The sequence below is a fragment of the Meleagris gallopavo genome, chromosome 1 (genome assembly GCF_000146605.3).
Source record: "Meleagris gallopavo isolate NT-WF06-2002-E0010 breed Aviagen turkey brand Nicholas breeding stock chromosome 1, Turkey_5.1, whole genome shotgun sequence".
Classification (NCBI taxonomy): domain Eukaryota; kingdom Metazoa; phylum Chordata; class Aves; order Galliformes; family Phasianidae; genus Meleagris; species Meleagris gallopavo.
Window position 1 is genome coordinate 103,435,096 of NC_015011.2, and position 23,322 is coordinate 103,458,417.

Consider the following 23,322-nt stretch of genomic DNA (forward strand, 5'->3'; position numbering starts at 1 on the left):
TACGCAAGAGAGTCACGTTTCAAAACTTATTTGCTGCTAGGGTGTGACTTCTGTCATCTGTAATTTGCAGTGGAGACCATGGGATCAGGTGCAGAATCACCTGCTTTCCATCCATTTCAGCAACAAGGAAGTTTGGTGAGAAAGTAATGTCTGTCATGAGAATTTATCTGTTTTTCCTACTTTAGCTTTGGTAAAATGGAAACGAGCATGAGGAAAGAGGTGTTTGGTGGCCTACCTTCTGGAGAAAAATGGAAAAACATCCTTTCCATGCTGAGGTCTGGTAAGGGGTGGGAAGGCTTCCCAAGCTACATCCACTCTTCCGTGCCTTCTCCTGAGAGGCTGAGAGCTAGTGAAACTTTTCTACTCAGTCATATTTAACGGGAATGGAAACCTGTGGGCAGGAAAAAAACTAAGTTTGAAACTAAATGAACTTTGGTATTTTTGTATAAAATCCTCTGAGATGAGTCCTTTCTTCCTCCCTCCCCCTCTGCTGCTGCAGAAGGGTAATTACAACCCATGTTTTCTAAAAAACTTCATAACGCTTTGTACTGAAGAAAACTATGGTGGCTCATGCAGTTCTGACTCAACTGATAATTTAGGATGACAAGTAAAAACATATGACTAAACAATCTAATAGGAGGATGTTAGCAAATAGCATGCACCTTGTTCAAAAGCATTTGGAATAGTATGCATGAGCCCTACATCTTGGTAGTATTTTAATAGCTATTATTTTATCGGGTTTTTTTAGCAGTAGCTGTTGTGGTGAGGTCCAGTATGTTTGACCGTTTCAATATGTCAAAACAAATGTCTTCGTTCCCTCTCCCAACTCTGATTGAAATGCACCACTAGAATAAAATGATTAAAGTATCTTTGCAGAAAGAGGAGAGGCAGATGCAAATGCATATGTTGATGAGGAAGCTATAACAGATGTCCCTCTGCTCTAAGCTAGCCGGAATGCAAATCACCTGCATTTTCATGATGTCTCATTGACTAATTACTTCTAAATGCTTTTCCAAGACTCATCTTCATGGAAAAAAACCATCTATTTTCTTCCAGTCTATGAAGCAGGCCTGCAAGGACTAGCTTAACACGGTTTTATAAGTCCACTGTACTAGTAGCATGCTGCAACCCAGAACGCTGACAGGGCAAATGCTTTTAGGCCAAGAGCCTAAGGAGGCCCATGTGGAGGATGTAAGGTGGGACACAAAGAAAGGAGGAAGAATGCAGCAACAACATTCCATGTAAGAAAAGACAAGGAAAAAAAAAAACTGCTTTAGAAGACAATACACACAAGGCTTATTTATACGACTTAAACACCTCTTAACTGACAGTGCCTGACATTTCTAGTTGGCTAGCACTAAACTTCTGCTAATCAGTGATAAGGCCAGAGGAATATGAGTCATAGCAAATCAAAAGAGTCATGGACCTTGGAAAGTGCCATACAAACAGAACAAATCTGCCAAAACAAAAAAGATTAGTAAAAAAAGACAGTCATTTATATTTCATTTCTAGTGACTGAAAGAAAGCAACCATGTACATTCTTTGCTCTATGACAGCCATCTCAAAAGTCTTTGGTCAGATTGGAACTAATCTCAAAGAGAGGCATAGTCTTTGATGCCATTGCACACACACATTTTCAATAGCTCTTTTATCAGACTCAAAGAGGGAGAAATTGATGCCATATGGAGATGTGCATGAATACATGCCTAATCACTTATTTGTGCCCAAACAATTATTTTCTCTACAGGAACATATGAGGAATCCATTACTATGGGGATAACTATTCTGGCCGCTATCAGGTATCCCTATCACAACGTGGAAAAGGAGCAGCTGGTGCTCTGATTATACCCATGATAGAAGTTTGATACACACATATGCCAGTCAAGGTCCAGATGAGCCTAGATGGTACACTGAGCTTGCTTTGGTAGCCAAGATGAACCAGCTTGAATAGTCAAAGCCAAGCTGTGGAATGATGTGCGCCGTGTACAAAGCATGCAGTCACCACCGAGTCCCCAAACCAGGTGGCCACTTATAGCTATCCCATCTGAAAATGGCTTCTGGCACCTTTCTGAGGGGGGATGTAAACACAGTTTCCAGAAATGTTATCTGAACTGTCTCCATACAAATATGCAGCAGATTTTACACTCACATGGCTACACTGCTTGATTTATTTTCCATGTGATCAGGAGTGTGACAGACACCATGCTACCACAGGGCAATCAGGTTCTTCATGTGAGTTCTATCATCTTCTCCCTAAACTTGAAGACGGAGGGTTGTAAGCAGTTAATAAGTAGGGAGAAGATGCAACAAGTAGATGTGACTTTGGAAGCAGGTCTGGAGAGGCTGTGAAACTGGGCCTGGTGAAAGCTGAAACCCCATCTCTGGAGGCATTCAGGGCCAGGTTGGATGGGGCCCATGGGCAGCCTGATCTGCTGGTTGGAAGCCCTACAAGGCAAGGAGGGGAACTAGATTAACTTTAAGATCACTTTCCAACCCAAGCTTTTCTAGGATTCTGTGAAACAAGAGAGGCATCTGTCTGCCTAATCTACAGGTTTCTTCCATGTTTCAGCTAGAAAGGGTGATGTGAGGGTGTGTAGCAGTGCTCCTCTTTGGACAGGGTAGGTTGAGAGTCAGCAGATTGGTAAAGACACTGTCTGTGTGTCACAAACAAGAGTTGGGATCCAAGGAAAACTGCAAAGGATTCAAAGCCAGATAGAGAATTCACAGTGCCTTCAGTAAGAAAGGCAATACAAAAGAGCTGGAATAGCTGATCCTCAAGAGGAAAACTGAGGAAGGAAATGCTGGAAATAGCAAATTGGAGCTGGTAGTCTGAGACCTGAAAATTATTTAGCTCACTGACTTGCAGCAAAATGGCTTGAGATCAGTGCAGTTTTCTTAGTTGGCAAGCCCAATTTTAAGTAGGCATTGTATGGCTTTGTAAGTATGGTAGGCTCTGCCACTGTGTATGAGCTGTACCCACTAGACCTAGCACAGAAATGAGGAACTCCACTTGACATGAGGAAATAGCTCTAGTCTTGTCTTGCTTTTAGACAACAAGTAGGACAGTAACCTCTCCTGCCCCTGGGCACTGCTTGAGAAAGCTGTCTTCCCCAGCACCACTGATGTTGCATTTTGGGTGAAAGACTCATGGCCTTCAGACTGAAAGCGTTAAGTGGCACTAAAATCAAGCTGACTTACTTTTAAAGAATGTCTAACATAGGTAATAAGAAAACAGTCCCATTGAATACTTGTTCACCTCACTTCAAGGACTACAGCCACCCCACAACCATGAAGCTCCTTCAAGCTGGAAGAGCCCTATTCCAGCAGCCACTTATGTCCTCTCAAAATCTGTTCCATGTTTAAGGTTTCCTTAAAATTCTGATTATATCTTTATTACTACGTAAAGATTTCATCTTTTGTTTAAAAACACACAGCCTTTACGTCAGTAGAAGTAAAACTAAAGGTTCAAACGCTAGGAGTTTAAACCATTTCTCAGCCATCTTCAACACTTGGCAGTAGTGACAATGACAACATCCAGCAGTCAAAGGCCTGTGCAAATGAGGTGCTGGCTAAGGTTAAGTTGCCAGTCTGTACAACATGAGTGCCCTTTTAAAAGGGCATAATTTAGTGGAACAGGCAAAAAAGCAGTGAATTTGTAGTTCTGTAGACACAAAAAGAGTGTGACCTGGCTTGCTTTCTGGGTTAGGAACATCTACAAGGGAACCCTGTTTATTCCCTGCTGTTCACTTCAAGGCCCTTCTTGCTGCTTCTTCTCGCTTGCAGAAACTCAATAGAATCTCTATTCCTCTTTTAAATTCGTCTGGCCTAGTCACATAACTCTTCCTTCAATAAAAAAAGAAACAGGTTTCGAGGTCTTCTGAACAGAAAACTGAAACAAATTTGAGCTGCTGTCTCCCCCCAGTGTCAGCATATTTTCGTCTTCAAGACTGCTACTGTGGCACATAAAATTCCCAAGGGTAAAGAGATCTGCTGCAACTTAATCAGTGAAGGAAAATACAGATGTGTTCTCCTTCCTTCGTAGCATAGATCAAATCTCCACCCAGATATACTGAAGAAGAGAAATTGGTTCAGATTTGGGAACAGGTTTGGTATCGTATTTTGGAATCTCCAGGATATCAGCCTGCTATGAGATCCATAACAACCCCCAGGGGTTTTCTATACCATAGTGCTACTCCAAAGCTAAGGGAAAAAACAGCCAGATTGGACCAAATTTGAAGTCTTAAATATACAGAGTTTTTCTGAGCTATCTGTAGATGCAAAGAGCTGGTGATGTGGAGGACTTCTGAGGAGACTCACAGCTGCTTTTTGCCCATGTTCAATTCAGGAACAAAAAAAGGACTACTTGTGTTAATTGCTTTCTTGCACATGTTTAGCAAGCTATGTCCCCTTCAGGCTTTAACACCAGTCTTCATTTCTTTGGGTGCTAAACGAAGCTCAATTGCTTTGATGCTGTATGACTTGTTTTAAAGGGAGATTGTGTCCCTTTGATTCTGCTTACAGAGTAGCTGTACTGAAAGGGAGAATCCCTCACTTCCAATTAATAATACATTCTAACTATTGGTCTAGAAAAATCTACTATTGACTGAGACTAAAAAAGTCAAAAGCAAGGCCAATACTTAAAGGCAATCCCAGACTGCATGGAGTCAACACATTACTTACTTCTGATGCTGGTAGAAACCGTGCAGGCCTGATAATTTCCTCGTAGTTTGGGTATGTGGCTTAGCTAAACTTCTTGGTGTGTTACCCTCAATAGCTGTTTAATGGAAGTGGTTAGGAGAGTCTGTTCTCACTGAACACTGCAGAGCCATTTAATTAAATTATTATTCAATTCCATGCTTGCATACACAGATGATTGCTGAGACAGTAGAGGAAAACTGCAGATTTGCAATGACACTAAGAATTCCCCAGTCAGATAGTCCTGAAGCTGCCATAGGAAAAATACTGTTCTCTTCCAGGAACAGGCTTCTGTAATACTAACATTCTCTGGTCACCAAGGTGACTGCATGAACAGTGCGATTTTACAGATCACCACAGTTCATGGTGAGTAACTCCACTGCACTAAAAGCTCTCTGAGCAGAAGCTATATCAGCTGCACGCATTGCCAGATGATGCTTGTGACACATGCACTGCGGCAGTACACGCTTACATGACCACACCAGGCACTTCAGCCTGTAGCCACAGGGAGAGGGCAGAAGCGAGCCATCCCAGGGGCCTCCCACAACCTCTGGGCTCTCAAGTCTTCTCCAAGTCTTCTTCTGTCTTCTTCCTTCCACTCCACTCAGATTTCACATTCACCTTCACTTCCAATAAACACAAGGATCTAGAAATGCTTTATAATCTAGAAATGCTTTATAAAGGAAATGTGAAGGTAAACATACCTGTTACCACTGCTGCACATTCCTAAGGTTTTGTTTATATGCAAACCACCTATTCTGTTGATTAACCTACCATGACTGAGTGCGCTTACTCTTTAAGACTTCAAGGTATTGAACATGCAGGAATGGCTAGTAATGGTAATTAAACAGTCTCTATTTTCTAGGCCAAGTAGTAAACAGAGAGCCATACACAGCCCTCAGACACTACACAAAGCAAAATACAAGAAACCTCCTCATATTAAACTTCCACAAAGATTTTCACACCGATGCTATGATTTGCTTTAAACTGAAGTAAGTGCTAGGTATGTAAAGAGGTTTGAAAAAGACCACCCTGAGAAGTTCCTATCTTTGCTTTTTTCATTTGAATTCAATAGAGAGCCCACAAGCCTCACGTTTGTACCCCGGCAGTTGCTTGAAAAAGCTGCACAGAGACCTCCCCAACTCCTGTCTGTCCATGAACCCTGCATACACCCATGACAGACTCAGTGTTTTCTTTTTAAAATCAGCCTCCTCCTTGCAGCTAATCTTTAAAAACTGCTTCCTCTGCAGCTCTAACTGTAGCATTTAAGTAAGTAGTAACCAAGGTCATTATTATTATTATTATTTTTTTTTTTTACAAATGTTTTCTTTATTGCATAAATAGGAGCTTAGATATTTTGCTGTACATACAAAAAGTTGAGATACAATTTAAGTGAATGTTACTCCGGAGGGTTTTATTCCTTCGACACATCCTTCATCTACAGGAAGCCTTCGTTCTCCCAGGAAAGGAATCCAAGCAAGCTGCCAAGCGTCACAGAATCTGCAGGGTGGGGAAACAGCAGTGAGAACAGCAGGCATGATATGCTAGCAGCACATGGACTAAATCTGCCTGCCCACGTGGCAGGCTGCAATCGGAGCTAATCACAGCTCTGCAGGCTGACACGGGAGAACATTTTTAGGGCAGGAGAAGTCACCCCTTCTCGCAATCCCATTATAGAAAGACGTGCTGACAGTCCAAGAAATGGCAGAATTTAGGAAAGACTGGCCTCTGGTGGGCCACACTGGGTGACTAAGAGGACTTTCGTCAGATTTGCTTTAATGTCAGTCATCCAACAAGGTCAACGTCACATGCCAAACCACGAGGTCTTGTGGGATGAGCTCCTTACCCTGGTGCAGCAATCCTCCGGGCTACAGCCTTTGCTAGGCAGAACTCCCTGGGGCCTAACACAGAGCACAGTAAAGTCTGCTCATTAAAAGTAGCCCTGCAAGTGAGCAAGGCTGCTGCCTGCCTTTGTGCCCAGCTCTCATTTGTTTAGCACTAAAACTCTATATAACATAGTCTGACTTATTCAGCATAAACTGAAAGAAGTACTCTCACAGCATGTTCCAGTGGCTACCTGAGCCAATTTAAAATAAAAGCTTAAAATGGCACAAGTCTACACAGGCACAAATCCTCAATATGATGTAAACAGGAGTCTGAAAAACACCTCTGTATTTCTTGTTTTCCGTACGTGAATGAAACACTCTGTTCCCATGGTTATTTTCAGGCCCCATTTCTAGTCAAAATTTCCAATCTCTGTTGCAAGAAACAAAAGTGATAGGTTTGAAATCAAAACTAGTAAACACTTCTAAAAACTGAAACCATCTTCTTATGTGAGGTGATGACCTCAAAAGGAGAAAGTTAGTTTTCTAGTTTAATAAAGTGCAACATTGTTATAGCGAACTCCCACTGAGTTTACAAAGGGCAGGCAGGAATAGAATTCCCATTTTGCTGCGGAACAGAGAAATGTGAAATGAATTGATACATAAATCACACACCAAAAACTTGGGGAGTATAATCTTAGCACTAGACCACACTCATTTTGCTAACAGATTTGATCCAACAATTGCTTAAGCTTTGAAGATACTGGGAAGGAATTTAGCACATGTCAAATGAAACTTTACTACACTTTCAATGTTCATTCTGCTGTTTTGTTTTTTGTTTTTTTGTTTTTTAATGTAGATGTCTACTTTTTGTCAGTGAAGTATATATGATGGATGTATAACCTGAAGCAGTTTTATTACCTTGGGAAGCTTGAGATTTGGCCCTTCAAGCTAAACTATCAGCAACTTGTCATGTATTCAACTAACATGGAATTCGAGATTCTTTTCAGTGTGACTTATGGCCAAGGAACTTTATTACATCATTCTGTCTGGCACGCCTCTCACACAGTTTTTGCCCAACTTTAATGATTTCTTTATGTATCAGGACATTCTGTGCAACTGGTTGGGCATACAAAATTCAAGGAAATTAAGAACAGAAAAAGAATATTGTGCTAAGATCTCCGAAACCCCAAACAGTGGCTGACAAGTTGTCTGGTACAAACTTCATTTCTTACAAAGAATGGGCATGGTATGGGTGTGGAAATACAGTGAAGCATCACAGGAGACACATACTGATTAACTCAGGTAACGGTGATACTTCTAACCACACAGCCCACATGTACTGAAGCCAAAATATAATGGGATTAATATGGCAATGCCATTATGAAATACCAGAATGTCAAATGAGTTACATACCTGAGAGATTCTTTAATCACCCTTCTTCTCTGCTTCTCTTTTCAATTTCTCTTCACGTTCCCTCTTCAATTTTTCTTCAATTTTTTTACTCTGGTACATTTTAACTCCAGCAAATGCTAAGCAAAGAATCAATGTTTTAGCTGCCAAGATGTACATCAGCAATGGGAAATTCTCCAAAGCCTGTAATAAAAAACAATATATTTAAGCGGTTACTGGAACGCTTGGACAATTAAAAATTAATCTACAGGGATGCTATACAGCTTCTTCCAACAATGGCATTATTCAAAGCAATGGTAATGTTCTTCTGTTCATACTTTTTTTCTGCAGGGAATTTTAAACTAGGCAGATTGTTGAGGGCCAAAATCCAATTCACTTTACTTGAGTTTGTATATGAAACTCCCTCGTACAGGTCTTTCTTGCTTTTGTCATCTTTGCTGTGAATGTAATATTGGCACAACCTAGAGTTGAAAAAGGGAAAGAATTGAGTACCTTAGGATGCTTATAAAAGGTGAAGCGCATCTGAACAATTTTGATAGGAGTGATGGAAGCACGCATATCAGCTATCAGATACAATGCTTGAATACACTTTTGCCCACCTAGAAATTTTAATCCAAGAGAGTTCTGCAATTTGTCCAGGTCTATACTATTAAGTATAGATGAATGCCTTTGAACCACAAAAGATATAAAAAGGATGTAGCCTACAATGGTTCAGTTTCAGCAGTTTTTAATGTCTGAAGCCAATAAAATTGCACAACATATTTCAATGTTACAAAAGGACACTACTCTAAGTGCATATGGAGCAGAAAATAAAATGCAAAAGGGTAACACTGTGAACTAAAATACAGTGAGAGCTGCAGAGGTACTCAGTGAGAGATGTCAATTTCAGAAGGATACTGAAGGTACACAACCTACCTTGTTTCAAAGAGCCACTTGGCCAGCAGGATCAGTCTGGCCTTTCAATGATGCAGAGCAGGTTCACAGCTTAAATCTTCCCATAACAAGTATCCCAGTAGCCCCCCTGTAACCTCAGAAGGCCTTCCAGCACCTCATAAACTTGTTTGCCCACTGTTTAAATACTGTATTTAAAAAAGCCTTGCATCCATACTCCATTAGCATGCCCCCTTAAAGTCTGCAAATGAGAGCTCAAGTGGGCTCTTATAGCACTCCTCTATGCAAGCTGCATGTTACCTTTGACATCTGGCCACTTCAACCCAATTCTGCAGAAAACATCATTTTTACTGGCAATATCTTTAAACCACAGCTCTGCTCTGTGGAAAGGCAAAGCCAAGGCCTGTGGTTAGCACTACTTTTATGATGAACAGACTAACTGAACAAGTTATAATTGGTAGTGAACAAGGCTCAAACATTTCTGAGCCTTACATATGTACCCTTATGCTTATGGCCCTGATGCCCTAAAAGATAAAGCAGAGAAACCACGCTTTGGTAAGGAAAGAGCTGAGGAGAGAATAGCCTGAGAAAAGCCTAGAAAGAGGAAAGCCAGAGGAGAGGTTCAATGTATGAGGCCTCCACCTGCAAGCCCTCTGAGCCTGAGGTACAGTGTGGTAGCGAAGCCATCACCTAGACAAGGGAAGCAACTTTAACACAAGACTGACCCAACCACATTTTAAACTCATCTCCTCTCATCTCCTTCAAAGACCAGAAGTTCACTCTTATATGACCATGAAACATCCTCACCTTCAAGTTAAACGCCACCATCTTGGCTGAAGGCTGATAATGCCTCTTCTGAAGCAGGCTGTGTCCAGCACCGACGAGTGTCACACTTCTAAAGGCACAATCCGGGACAGAAGCATCTTGAAGAAATGGAAATTTAAAAAGAATTAGCCCATCTGTTTCTATTCAGCCCGTCCACCAGGCACCTCTCCGACGGGCTCATCTGCAGCTCAGTGCCTGGCAGGATATCTGTGTCATGGGGCTCAGCAATGACCAATGTGTGCCTTTTTGGAGCTGAATGACAGGAGCAACATCCATGCAGGGTGCTGCTGAAGGACAGGGGTTTGATGGGCCCAGGCAGGTGCCACACTTGCAGAGAGGGGAGGCTGTGCTTTCACTGCACATAGCAGATCTCAGCAGCTGCCCAATCAAAAACAAAGCACTGTGTGCACAAAGGCACGTGTGCACAACAAGCTGCCTCATTGATGTCTCAGATGTAGTGGACAAACAGCACCCATACGTGCCATCTTGTGGATTTCAAGCCTATCTACCCTGTTCAAAGCCTGAATGCCTTAATGGATCCTCCCCATCCCTGGAGGCACTCAAGGCCAGGTTGGATGGGGCCCTGGGCAGCTTGAGTTGGTGGGGGGCAGCTCTGCCCAAGGCTGGGGTTGGGGTTGAGCCTGGGTAGGCTCTGAGGTCCCTTCTAACCCAAACCCTTTTGAGATTCTATGACATAGCATCATTTGCATCAGTTTTCTCTCATTTGCTAACACATTAATTTTTCTGTACAGCCCATAACACCTAAGTGAACCAGCCAAGCAGCAGATCCCTCAGGTGGCCAATATACATTTCAGAAACTGAATTTTGGAACTTGGAAATGCTCAAGGGATACTGAAGGCTGCAGCACACAGCTGCAATGCTGCCTTTTGGTCTCTGCTGCTGCTCCACCAGTGCTGACACTATTTCAGCTGCTGGATTTCAAATTTGGCACTTTCCTGCCTGACTGTCTCAGGGGATCTCCTGTAGGTGTAACAACAGAGTGACTGTTAGAGAGAAGGAAGAAGGCCAACAGTTTAGTCCAAACCTTTACTGGCAGCTGGGCGGAACAAATCACCACCATACCACAACAGCTGTTTGTGGCTTGCCTTCATAATGAAAACAGGGACTCAAGTAAATGTTCCTGCTGCTCCTGAGCTGCTCAGATGGCTTCTTCACAGCTACCCACATTTCTCCACCTAAGGGATATCCCCTCCCTTCTCCCCTCTCCCCACCAGCTCCAAAAATTCTCTCCTAGCAGAATCTGCCCTGAAAACATTGCCATGGGGGGACACCACAGGAGACCCCAAGCAGAGACTGGGAGGGTCTGTCAGAACAGACTGATTCCATGCACGGTGCGCTCTCCTGCTTTCCTGGTGCTCCTGTGCTTCAACCCTTGCCATTGCCTGGGCTGAGAATGGCATGCTTTCCTTTTCCCCACTTATCCCATGTAAGTTACTTAACTCAACTGACCCACTGAGCAAGGAGCGTAAGTTCTGATCATAAAAAGCAACAGATTGGCCACAGAGAGAAAGGAGAAGAAAACAACTCCCAGGGTTTGTCATGTCCAGCATGCAGACATCAGTGAGCACAGAGCACACACCCCTGGCCCAAGCTACTGCATGTGGCTAAGATGACAGCAGCAGGGCTCTCTTGGCCCAGCACCAGCATGAGAGCTGGTCATCCTTAACTGCTCAGGGAAGCTCTCCTGTCTATCCATAGACTCATCCTCCCAAAGAAGCCCTGAGAGGAGCATTGGCCAGGGTGGAGATGGCAGCTTGACCAATATTACACAGCTCTGCACACACTCCTGGGATGTTCCAGGATTATATCCTACTGGGATAGATTCAGGAACAGCAGAACCTGTGAGGTCAGCTGCTGCTAGCAAGATCTAACTATCTAAGCAATGATGCAGCCAACTGGTCATCCAGTATTTACTGTGTTGATGCTTAGCTGTGTAGCTCCCTTCTCCTGTTTATAAAATGCCAGGGTAGCTGTGAAGTAACAAGTCAGTAGTGTTTCACCTCCCCCAAAAAAGGCATTAAAACTTCTGATGTTTCCTCCAGAATTTCAGCAAACATTACAATGTAAAGACCCCTGCTAGATGGGCACAGCCAATATCACCCATCAGAGGTGATTCCTGGTGTACAGTCATCGAATCACAGAATCATTAAGGCTGGAAAAGACCACTAAGATCATCTAGTTTAACTGTCAACCTATCACCACCACACCCATTAAACCATGTGCTTCTCAGCAAAATCCAAATGCAGAGGGACTGAACTGCCCAACTGGGGTTTGTATCCTCATCCTGACTTTTGTGGGGGCTTCATCACTATAGTCTTCATTCTTCTCCTAAATTACTCTAAATTCTGTGCTTCAGTTGGAAGCAGTTTTGTGACATGCTGTAAAGAGGCATGAATTCAACTATTCAAAAACATGCTAGCATCTGGCATATGATGCTCAAAATGGAGCTTAGAGATTTTTATGTACAGAAATGTTGTAGACTCAGCAAATGTCATGTGAGCCCATCTGTGGGGTCTGACTGCAGGGTGAAAATCAGCACATAATGCATATTGCAGCGTGCACTCCTGCAAATGCTTGTTTGCAAGTCAATTACCTAAACATTCAGCACAACACCTCTTCAATATTTCTGGGAGACAAGCATGAATCTGCCTGAATTTGTATTCGCTAGGAGTAGCTGTACTGAAGTCACAAAGCAAATAAGGAAATTCTTCCTTTTCTCTCAACTCTAGTGTTTCAGTCCCAAATGCTTTCTGTGAGAGCTGATACTTCTGATGATCTGTCCTTACAGAGACTTCTACGACTGGAACTAAAAGCGAAAGCTGCTGCTCCCTGTATTCCCACACCCAATGTCACCAGCCTCCAGCAGTCAAGCACTTCTCTCAATTTCACCTCTAGAATCTTCTGGTCTCCATTCTGATGCAGACCTTATTGAAGACAGTTGAAATCCCATGACAGAAAAAAAATAATGGGTGGAGCTGCATGGGGTGAGGAGAAAAAAAATGGCAGGATTCACTTCACGTCAGAAAAACAATGCTTGTTAGCGCTGATGTTGCCAATTCAGAAGTAAAAAGCTCATGCACTGTACTTTCAAGGTTGCGATATCTTAAAAGCAAGCAGGCAAATAAGCAGCTGAAGTTTCATGTTTGCCTTTTCAGAGGCAGATAAGGGAAAGATAGGAGTTCAAAACATTCACAGTCAGGCACTGTTCGTTCCTCAAGAAAATGCAAGCTCCCTTAACAAACAGCCCTTCTGGGAGCAGAGTGTGGGCCCCACAGAAGGTCACTGTTACCTTCATTCAAGCAAGATCTCATGCTGAGCCATGTGAGAAAGAAGAAGGAGCATTAGGCTCTGCCTGAAGCCCTGTTGGAGACGTCATGATCTATCCATCACACACTCATAAGCTCCTGTGCAGGGCAGGGATAAAATGACATCACTCTCACACGTCTGTAGCTTTCTTCACTATCAGTGCCCTATTTACACTCAGATCTCCATTAAGTAGATCAAACTACTGCAGAAGGGAAAGGGAGGAGAGAGTCTGCCTCTGCTGCACCTCAGTGCTGGACCAGTGATCCTGTCAGTTCTGAATGCTGTGAGGTCTGCTGGGTTCAGAGCTGGTGGTTAGGGTCACAACACAGCCCTAGAGGCTCGTGTCCTCAGCAGGGCTAATGAGCTCCCAAGGAGGGCTGCAGCAATTCCCTGAGCTAGCTTTTAGATGGTGCCAGCCCCAGATCTCTGCACAACGTTGTGCAACACAGACCACCCCGTGCAGACTGAAGAGTTGGGCCCCAGTCAGTGGCGAAGCACAGAATTGAATCCAGGTCTCTCAGCCACTGAATTATAGCTGTACTCTACCACAGCAACCACATCACAGCCCAGCTACTAACGCCATTGTTTTCTTACGCAGCGGCAGAATATTGATTGGGCTGCATGCTCCAGAAAACTCCTACCAGGCAACTGGGAACTCACAATCCCACTCAAGCTGTCTTGGCTGAGACTCTCAACCAACCCATTAATAACTCCATCTACCCTACAGAAGGGGACCCGAGACATTTTTCTACTGACTGGGGATTTTGGAGCACTTCTTATCTGCTTTGTGAGATGCTATAAAAGTAACCAGCTGGTAGGCCTTGGAAAACAGCAAGCTACCAAGGTATTTAAATGGAGTGATGGCTGAATATTCCCTAAGCTACAGAAGGGGGTTAATTCCACCTGTCTCTTGCTGCATATTTTTCAGGAAACAAAATGCATACTTCTCACCTGGACAGTCACTAGAAGATCTACCACCACTACACTTGACCTGCAGCATCATGTATCACACTTAGCACCTCGAAGGTATGATCATGCCTCTTCCTCAAGACAAAGATGACTACTGGGCAGAGGGAAAACATAGTAATATGGCACAGCCCAAAGGCTATAGAGAAACACAGCTGCAGCATGTGTGAGCCAGAGCTGCTGTGCTAAGATCCATCACAAACCACTGCCATAGGATGCAATGGTAATATTAAGTAAAAAAAAAGTCAGACCTTTAGAGCTTTCATGAGAACATAAGCCAAAACACCACAGAACCATAGAAAAACTTGGTTTGGAAGGGACCTTAAAGCCTACTTTTCTGTGGGCAGGGCTGTCCCCACCAGCTCAGGCTGCTCAGGGCCCCATCCAACCTGGCTTCGAGCGCCTCCAGGGATGGGGCATCACAGCTTCTCTGGGCAGCTTCTCTGCCAGCACCTCACCACCCTTTGAGGAAAGAACTTCCCCCTGACATCTAACCTGAATCTCCTCTCTTTTAGTTTAAAGCCATTCCCCCTTGTCCTATCACTATCAGACCATGTAAAAAGTCAGTCTCCCTCCTGTTTATAAGCTCCCTTCACTGGAAGGCTGCAATGAGGTCTCCCCAGCCTTCTCTTCTCCAGGCTAAACAAGCCCAACTCCCTCAGACTTTCCTCACAGAAGAGGTACTCCAGGCCTTTGAGCATCCTTACGCTCTCCCTGAACCCTCTCCAACAGCTCTGCATCCTGCTTGTGTAGGAAGATCTGTGCAATCACTCAGTTCATACTAGTGTCGATCACACAGTAATTCCCAAACTAACACCAGCTCCAGGCACAAGGAAGCATAGATATGTAAGGCCTACCTCCCTGCCGAAGCTGCAATGGAAATACTAACAATTGCTCCGGCGGCTCCTCGCAAGTTCCAAATGCTGTCAAGCAAAGCACAGAGCAGACAGAAGCATCAGCGGTGGCACCTGGATAAAACCCTGACCGACCCAACACCCTAGTACACAAACAGCACATCGCAGGCTCCACCTTGGATGGCGACCATCATCACCCCAGCCCCGGCTGCCAAAGCGCTGGGCAGCCCCTGGGGCCACCCCGCAGCTCCCCTCGCTCCCCAGGGCCCGCAAGGGGCAGGGCAGGCCGCGGGGCGGCGGCGGAGCGGGCCGTGCTGAGGGGAGTGCCGCATTACGCCGTAGGACCCCGGCCGGCCCGCTGCGTATCTCGGTCCCGCCGGCCCGACCGCCTCGGAGCCAAGCGGGAGAGGGCGGTGGGAAAAGGCCCTACAGCGCGTCTCCCTACCTCAGTGGGCAGCCATTGTTGTGGGCGGGAAGGCAAGGCGAACTACAACTCCCAGCAGCGCCCGGCCCGGCAGCCCCTTCTCTTGCCCCGTGTCGGGGCTGGGTGTGCTGGTAGCGGGCTTGCGGGGAAACGCCAGAGCTGGGTTGCTGGCTGGTTAAATAGTGCTGAGTGCTTCAGATGTGTACATTGTTAGCGAGCTCTTCAGTTTCTGAAGTTCCCCGTGGAAAGCTTTGCCTTCACTTCCTCAGCTGATCCCTACAACGGCTTCAAAGGCGGCACCGCCCCATGTGACGGGAAACCTCCAGCTACGGGAGGGTTAGGTTGGCTATCAGGAAAAGCTTCTTTACAGAAAGCGTTGTAAAGCACTGGAATAGGCTCCCCAGGGAGATAGTTGAATCACCATCCCTGGATGTGTTTAAAAACCATTTGAATGTGGTGCTCAGGGACATGATTTAGCAGAGGGCTGTTAGAGTTAGGGTAGTATGGTTAGGTTGTGGTTGGACTCCTTTTCCAACCTGAGTGATTCTATGATTTTATTCTATGATTCTAAGACAGTGTGTTAGGTGGACTGTCTTTTTTCACCTGAATGAGGGCAACTTTTGGGCTTGCCTGGGCTGCACTGAGTATGGAGTTGTCTTGAGTCACATATACATTATCTAGGCTGCTCCAAAAGTAGTGCCTCCTATTTATTTCCAGGGAAACTACAAGAGATACAAAGAGTACAATAACACTGTTTGATAAATTGTCAGCTACAAAACACTGTTATAGTCTCCTCTATTAACTGTGTGTTTTCACCAGCAATGAACAAGAGCTTGCATGTTGCTGTAGTCAAAATCTGTACCAGAACTGCCACCATGATGGCATGGGCCAGGGGGTGGCTGGGTTGGGCCACAGGTTGGACGTGCCTGTCCTAAGGCATTGCCCACATGTCCCAAGGGCAGAGTCAACTCAGGTGCTCGTTCCCATTTCAGTGTCACAGCTGCCCACATGCAGCCAGGATCAGACCACTGCCAGCAATGGAAGCTGCCTATTGCTTTTGGTGGGGAGCAGAGCCTGAGCAGGTGCAGCTGCTCATGATGTTGGCACATCTGGTAAGGTTCACTGTGGCTGTCCCTTCTGCCATACCCTGTCAAAAGATGCTCTTTCCCCAGCTGAAGCACAGCTGTAGCATGTGGCCCAGATGGCCACCAGAGTCTCTCCAGCTGCTCAGTGGGCACATTAACTGTGCCCTTACAGCCTGTGGGCATCAAGGGTAAGTGGTAAGTGGTAAGGAATGTCCTTCCACCTGGAGGGGAGCAGAGCCATAACATGAACATGTTCTGGAGCACAACAACAGCTGTTGTGCTATACCACAAGATCAGGCTCCAAAACAAACTAAAGCTTCCAAGAAGAATAAGCTCTTTTCTTCATCATTTCTTCTTGCCCACACAATCAACAGCCAGAATGAGAACTTTAGGTTTCAGCAGTTTAAGTCTGGTAATATGAATAGAAGCTAAACCTAGAGCAAAAAGAAACACATTTTAGTACTAGAAGTAGTACTGGCTTTGCTTCTAATTATTCCCCAACAGCCAGCATCATGGTAATTTAGCAGCACAGGAGAAGATAAACCATCTTTAGAACCCATTTTCTGACTGGTGCACACGAGTAGCCAACATGAGAAACCTTTAGAAAGCATAGAAATGGAACAGCTTTGATAACTGGTCATAGAAACCCCTGCTCTGAAAGACACATAGCAGGAGCATGGGGGTTTGCACTAGTCCTTGGCTGATAGGAATGCAAGAAATCCCTATCACCCAGCTTGCATTGCAGATAGACAGATTAATCTGGAAAATCAAGGAACAGCAGAAGAGACAGCTATGGACTTCAAGAAAGACACTGACCCTCTAGAAACTGCTCTGGACAACCAGGACACTCTTAGATGAGACTGCTAGTCTGGCTATGCTTTTATGATAAAACAGAAGGCCATGAATCATTCTTTGCAGCCAGTGAATAATGAAATTGAAATGGAAGCCAGGTCATTAAAATAACAGTTTGGCTCGACTTGAATATGTATAGTTATAGGCTAGTCTTGTGATTCGTACCATAACACATTGTTCAATCAATAGATAGAGGGTCTGGTATTTTATTGTACAGTTTCCTGTTATTTTAAGATGGGCTTATGTCATACAGTTTGGATCTGAATCAGCACTTTTAAGCACTTGAAAACTCTTACTGTTCATCTGAGGTTTACTGCTCAGTAATCCAGATCTGCTTCTGGATTTCAAAAAATTGCTAAAAAATTCAAATTATTCTCTCCATGACTTTATTTCCCTGAAGAGCAGAATATCAAAGCAGAGCAAAGTCATGCATTTTTCTTGGGTGTTCCCCAAAGCAGCTGTGCCAGAGTTCTCAGAGGAAACAGTTATGTTGATTTCTTCAGCAGCCCATTCTAGCTCAACCTGTGTAAATCTAATGAACAATTTCACAGCTATTTATAATTCCAGCGAGTTCCCTAAATGTGACTTCATGATTTCCTCTTTGCTGATGTTTCTGAAATGTCAGGGTGACCCTGGGCTTGTTTTGTCCTTTGCACCAAAGTTTTCATGGACCACACACTTGAGATCTTCTCGGTTCAGAACCTGGCTTTTATACTTCTCACCCCAGTCCTCCACGATGTACTGATGGTAAGGGTCTTTGGAATGTTCTCGCCTCTTGGATTTCACTGTACTCACCAAAATCGCCACAATAATGAAGGAGAACATTCCAATCATCACCATCAAATAAAGGATAACATAGTCAAAGTTTTCAGCGTCAACCCTGGCTTGCAGTTCATTTGCCGCTTCTGTCATGTTTTTCCTCCAGCCGTTCATGTAAGTGAGAAAAGTTTCCTTGAAAATATCTTCCACTGCCCATGTGAAGTTTCGTATTTCAGCCATCCTTGCAAGTTACAGCTACTAAAGACAACATAATACTTATTTTAATCAAATATCTGCACTATAACAATTACATCGGTTTGTTTTGTATGCATTATGAGGATTAAATAATAATACCTACTAGCAAAAGTGTCATACTGATTTTAGACCAGCTGAGAAACCCTAAATCAGAGTGCTTCAACATGTTTAGAGACCCAAAGAGGTCCTACTCCTTACTCAGGTCATTTTCAGTCTGTGGAAGCCAAGTATGCCTCAGTGAAGTTCAGTGAGTGTGGGCCTACCTGACCCATATTACAGGCATCCAGGCACACTGATTTTCCTCTTGAGATAAAGACTAAAGAAAATGTTCTTCAACCTGGAAAGGGTGCTATACATATTGGTCTACCTTCCTTTGCTTCTTGGAATAGCTTTGTGATTTCAGCATGCATAGAACAGGTATGCACACACACAGAGGGACACAGGTACATGTGCAGGTAGATCTCTGTACAATTATACACACATGCTCAAACATATGGGATAAAGGCAGTCTAATGAAAGCAAGCAAGCTATAAGAAAACAGAAACCCAAACTCTCCTGAAACTTCTTTTTTGTGCAAAATCTCTATGCATTTCATAGAATCATAGAATCACAGGATCAGTCAGGTTGGAAAAGACTTTAAAGATCATCGAGTCCAACCACGACCTAACCATACTACCCTAACTACCCTCCTTTCATTCAGAACAAAACAACAACAAAATCTGTAGTTTTTTTAATAAAAAATAAGGACTTAGCAACAGAAACTTACCTTTCCTGTCTCCTTCAGTAATGAGATTCCCAGTAACAATCAGGATTTTGAAACTCCACCGGATAATACTGCAATACTCTTGAAAGAAGAGAGCTATCTTAAGCTTCAAGTAGCCTCCAGCCTGCACACGATTTTGAGCACTTGCCTGTTAATTAAGTGCTTTCTACTGCACACTTTCTGTTTATATTAAGGTAAATGCTAAATCTAATCTCACCTGGAAAGTCAAACATCGGCTGACAGCTTACATCAGTCATCCTGTCCGATGCCGAGCACTATAATTTATTCTTATTACTGCAATTTCATATATTGTAAAAGAACACCGTAGCGCTTTCTAATGATAAACATCTCTAGAGGTTTATGGTTTGGTACTTTTTGACCTAGAGAGAAGAAAAGTAAGGATGTGCTCTACAAAATAATGAATAATTCCCTTGGTTGATATGGGCACAAGAGATTGAGCACTGAGCAGGTACTGTAGAAAGTCTTCCATGCTGTTTGCACCCAACAGGAAGAATTTTGTGCTCCTTTACTTCTACTAGGTCACCGATATGGGTCTTCTATATCTTTCTCTGTTCTTTTTCTCCTTGTTTTGTTTCACATTTCCCTCATCCTTTGCCATAAATAAAGAACATAGCCTTTCTCTCCCTTTCTCCTAGATTTCTCCTATTGTTTGGTTTTCCATTCTTTCACCAGTACCTTGGTTGTCTGTGACCATGAAGCTTATACTGCAAGACTGCAAGAAGCGGGTCTGCAAACACAGCCAGGATCAGCCTCCTCAAACTCTGATGTTTGTGAACTCTGCTGTTTGTGTACATCACCTGTGATTTGGAGCAGGAAACAAAAACCTATATTAAAAAAGAGAGAGAGAAGAATTAATTAATGTTGATTTTATTTCTCAGCAAATAGCACGTGATGACACCTAACTGAAAAGCACTGAGTCACACCTTAGAAATAGGAACATGCGTAGTGAAGTAGACAACTTCATCTTTAGTCAGGAGTGGTTCCTGGCTCTGGTGGCGACATTCAGTGGAAGGGGATTAGGGTGGAGATGAAGACGTTCACAAAGTGCCCCACAAGCAAAAGGGATAGACCCTTTTGTAAAATCTATCTGCATTTTACAGGTAGATATGCCTAAGCAGTTTGCAGAGAAAACAGTTTCACAAGTAGCTCTGCTTTGAGGGAGATAAAGCACACGTGGGCAACCACGGAATCAACAGAACACATGAGAAAAAGGGAGATACGCTCTTGGTACTGGGATGTGTTAATCCCTGAGGAAGTTCTGCTAGTGCCGTGCTGCTGACATTGTCATGTTTACTGCTATCATTTCTTTTGGATGATTTTCTGTATATAAACACCTCCCAGCATGAAGGCGAGCTGCTGGCAACATCTCCTCTCTGACCCCCCACTTCACTGTGGAAGTTTCCTACGCGCCCTCTGCTGGGGTCCTTGAAGTCAAGGTAGCTGGCAAGCTGGTTCTGTTTGCTTTGGTGAAATCTGAGAGCCAGACAGATTGCTGCAAGTCCAGCTTCCTGCTTTACTTAGCCAGGGATGTGCCCTGCTTGGCCCTGGCTGCTTGAAGGTGGTTGGAGCCACCAGCATGCTGTTAGAGGAGCTCCCAAATGCTGTTAGAAGAGCTGCCAAATGCAGGGCCATGAACTGGACTACACGAATGCAAGACGAGCCACAGCGCTGGAGGTTAGGCTGCAAGAGGATTATCTAGGGAACTGCTACCCTGGGCTGCCAATAGACGGCTCTTCAACCAGCCTCTTCTGATGTCTGTTCCTGGCCAGTCTCATTTGGCCAATGCTTGCAGGTACATGCTTGCACAAACACACAGGTATACATACATATACAAAAGTTGCATATGTTGTCAAGCAGACATTAACTGCCTACTCTGTTCTTAACCAAGCAAGAAGAGAACTTAACCACATGAGAACTAAGATTAACACAAGATTAGGGGACAGACTCAGCAGCATCTGTTGTAATAGGACAAAGGGAAACAGTCCCAAACTAAAACAATGGACATTTAGTCTGGATATAAGGAAGAAATTTTTTACAGTAAGAGTAGTGATGCACTGGCACAGGCTGTCCAGAGAGGCGGTGGATGTCCCGTCCTTGGAGACACTCAAGGTCTGGCTGGAAGGGGCTCTAAGCACCTCTTGGAGCTGTGGGTGCTCCTGTTCATTGCAGGGAGGGTAGACCCGATGGCCTTTAAGGGTCCTTTCCAACTCAAGCAATTCTTTTAATAATAGTCTTTGTCCCACAAGCTTGAACATTTTTCTTCAAAGAAATTTACTCAATCACCTTCTGGATAATTCTCCATCACTTGTTTCTGCATAAATGTCCATCATTCTTTGAAGTAGAGCATCAAACCTCACACTTTAGTTGTAATCAGCAGCTAACATACTTAAATACTGATTTAGATATATTTATACACAAATTTTGCTGTTTCCTTCTCTTCCTTGCCTCGCCTTGCCTCACCTTGCAATTAACTATATATAATTCATGAATTGTAAGAGTACCTGTATAGGCTTAATTCTTAGAAACAAAAGAATATATTTGTTAAGCATCCTTACTGAAGAGATATTAGTATCCTGTAATACTTACCTATGTAATTTTCCTTCAGTATTTCTTCTGGCTAAATCATAATATTGTGTTAGTCAATGTTCTCAGACCTTAAATCTTTGTATACACAGCCTTAACCAACAATCTTTTCAGCCTTTAGCTACCGATATGCTGTATAGTTAACCACTGATACTTAAAGTGCTGATAGCATTTCATTACTTTCCCCACTGCTTCAAACTTTGTACCTTTCTCCTAGATTCCTCCTGTTACTTATACACTAGCTTCATAGAACACTTGTGAAATCAGCAGTTCTATCCCTAGGTCTGTATGCTTCTTTTCAAATTCTTCAGAAGATCACCCAGTTAAACAAAAAGACCTACCAAGGCCGTTATGTTATTGTAGTTTTTCTTTAACTGTGACTGCCAAAGCCTTTTCTCTTAAAATTACTCAGGATTACATTTATTACTTATATTTGAACTATTTCTTTACACTGATTTTCGTTTATAATCCATTCTTTTAATACATATTGGGAAGCTCTTATGGCTTCTCATGATGCTGCTGGCAATTAAAGATACTGCCTCTTTACCTTTCCTCTTGTTTTGCACCTGTCTTCTAGATCTCTTACCTCTTCCTCACATTCTTGTGACAAGCCTCTGCAGTGGGCCAGTACGTGCTAGCTACCATCTTTCCAACACTTCTGCTCCTGTTTGCCATTCCTGTAAGCAACTCATTATCGCTTAATGTTCTTTCTACATTCACCCAAAGCGTAGTGGATGCTGTTTTCTTTCTCAACATAAGGGAGTTCTGGTTTGTACATCTTTTCCACCAAAGAGCATGGTTTTCAGCACAACTAGCAGCTTTGATATCTTGCTCTGTATAGGTTGGATTTTCTTTTGAAGTGAGGTAGTCATTTTTCAATTGTTTATTTCTTACGTAACTGTTCTTCCATCTTTCAGGGAGTGATGTTTACAGTTTTCAGTCTTAGCCTCTTTTCTTGGGCCTTTTCTTTTTGCTGCAGGGCAAATACATTTTCTGATTCAGTGATTGTGATATTCTGCTTTTCTGAGTCTTTGTTGTGTGTCATACCTATTTTAACACTTTGAGTATACGTTTGAATAAGTATTAACTCCTTTCATTCACACAGGATTTTTGTTCCTTCAGTTCAGCAGAGAAGCAGCCTTTTTGTTGAAACTCCTTGGTCAGGTTCAAGGTAGTTTACAAGGAGGCCATATGTTCAAGCCCCAGCCGTGGCAAAGTTTAAGGGTAAAAGGCAAAGTTAAATAGAAGCAGAAGAGTTATATGTCTTAGAGCTGGAAGTTAAAACCCTTGGAGAGATGGGAGCTTGCATATGCTAGTCCCCATCAGAGGCTTCTGGGCAGCCTGATCTGGTGGGTGACAACCCTGCCCACAGCAAAGGGTTTGGAACTGGATTATCTTTAAGACCCCTTCCAACCCAAGCCATTCTACGTTTCTCTGATTCTAAAGGTTATCATAGAATCGCAGAATGGCTGAGGCTGAAAAGGGACATCTGGATACATTTAAAGAGCCCATTATTTAAAGAGGAACATCGGCTATTGCTTTGGTCTTTAGGTACCCCCAAAATGATGATAGCTTGTGAAAATTACCTCTAAATATTATAATAACTGTATAATGATCACTCCCTCTTCACATCAGAGATCCACATCAGGGTGCACTTTTCTTAATGCCTTGTATAGAAAGAGTGAAAGTAGTGCAGATAGTGGAACAGCCCATCTGGAATGGTCCTGTGTGACTAAAGAAAAATATATTCAGCAAACTAACATTTTTGAGTCATAACTAAAGCGAG

At 43.5% G+C, this 23,322-nt stretch overlaps 2 protein-coding genes across 3 annotated transcripts; both read right to left on the minus strand.

Moving 5' to 3' along the window:
- Nucleotides 1–6,088: 6,088 nt before the first annotated feature.
- On the minus strand, nt 6,089–17,330 carry SMIM11A (small integral membrane protein 11A). Its single transcript, XM_019611992.2, has 7 exons — nt 17,321–17,330; nt 16,667–16,737; nt 14,970–15,220; nt 14,802–14,863; nt 9,630–9,745; nt 7,935–8,114; nt 6,089–6,195 (listed from the first exon to the last, which is right to left on the minus strand). Exons 1-6 carry the CDS (start codon nt 17,328–17,330, stop codon nt 7,947–7,949), a joined length of 678 nt encoding a protein of 225 aa, XP_019467537.1. The 3' UTR covers nt 6,089–6,195; nt 7,935–7,946.
- Nucleotides 15,780–19,102, minus strand: KCNE2 (potassium voltage-gated channel subfamily E regulatory subunit 2). 2 transcript variants are annotated; one of them, XM_010723175.3, is made up of 2 exons: nt 18,936–19,102; nt 15,780–18,169 (listed from the first exon to the last, which is right to left on the minus strand). In XM_010723175.3, the coding sequence occupies exon 2, from the start codon at nt 18,152–18,154 to the stop codon at nt 17,777–17,779; it is 378 nt and encodes a 125-aa protein (XP_010721477.1). In that variant the 5' UTR covers nt 18,155–18,169; nt 18,936–19,102; the 3' UTR covers nt 15,780–17,776. The 2 variants fall into 2 exon arrangements, with proteins under 2 accessions (XP_010721477.1, XP_010721463.1); XM_010723161.3 differs by having other exon boundaries at nt 15,782–18,172; nt 18,936–19,101.
- Nucleotides 19,103–23,322: the final 4,220 nt, after the last annotated feature.

Coding starts and splice junctions, on each gene's coding strand:
- SMIM11A (XM_019611992.2), bottom strand. Junction 14,864..14,969: donor GATGATGGTCGCCATCCAAG/GTGGAGCCTGCG, acceptor TTTGCTTGACAG/CATTTGGAACTTGCGAGGAG. Junction 9,746..14,801: donor TTCCATTGCAGCTTCGGCAG/GGAGGTAGGCCT, acceptor CATTTCTTCAAG/ATGCTTCTGTCCCGGATTGT.
- KCNE2 (XM_010723175.3), bottom strand. CDS start 18,154: ATGGCTGAAATACGAAACTTCACATGGGCAGTGGAAGATATTTTCAAG.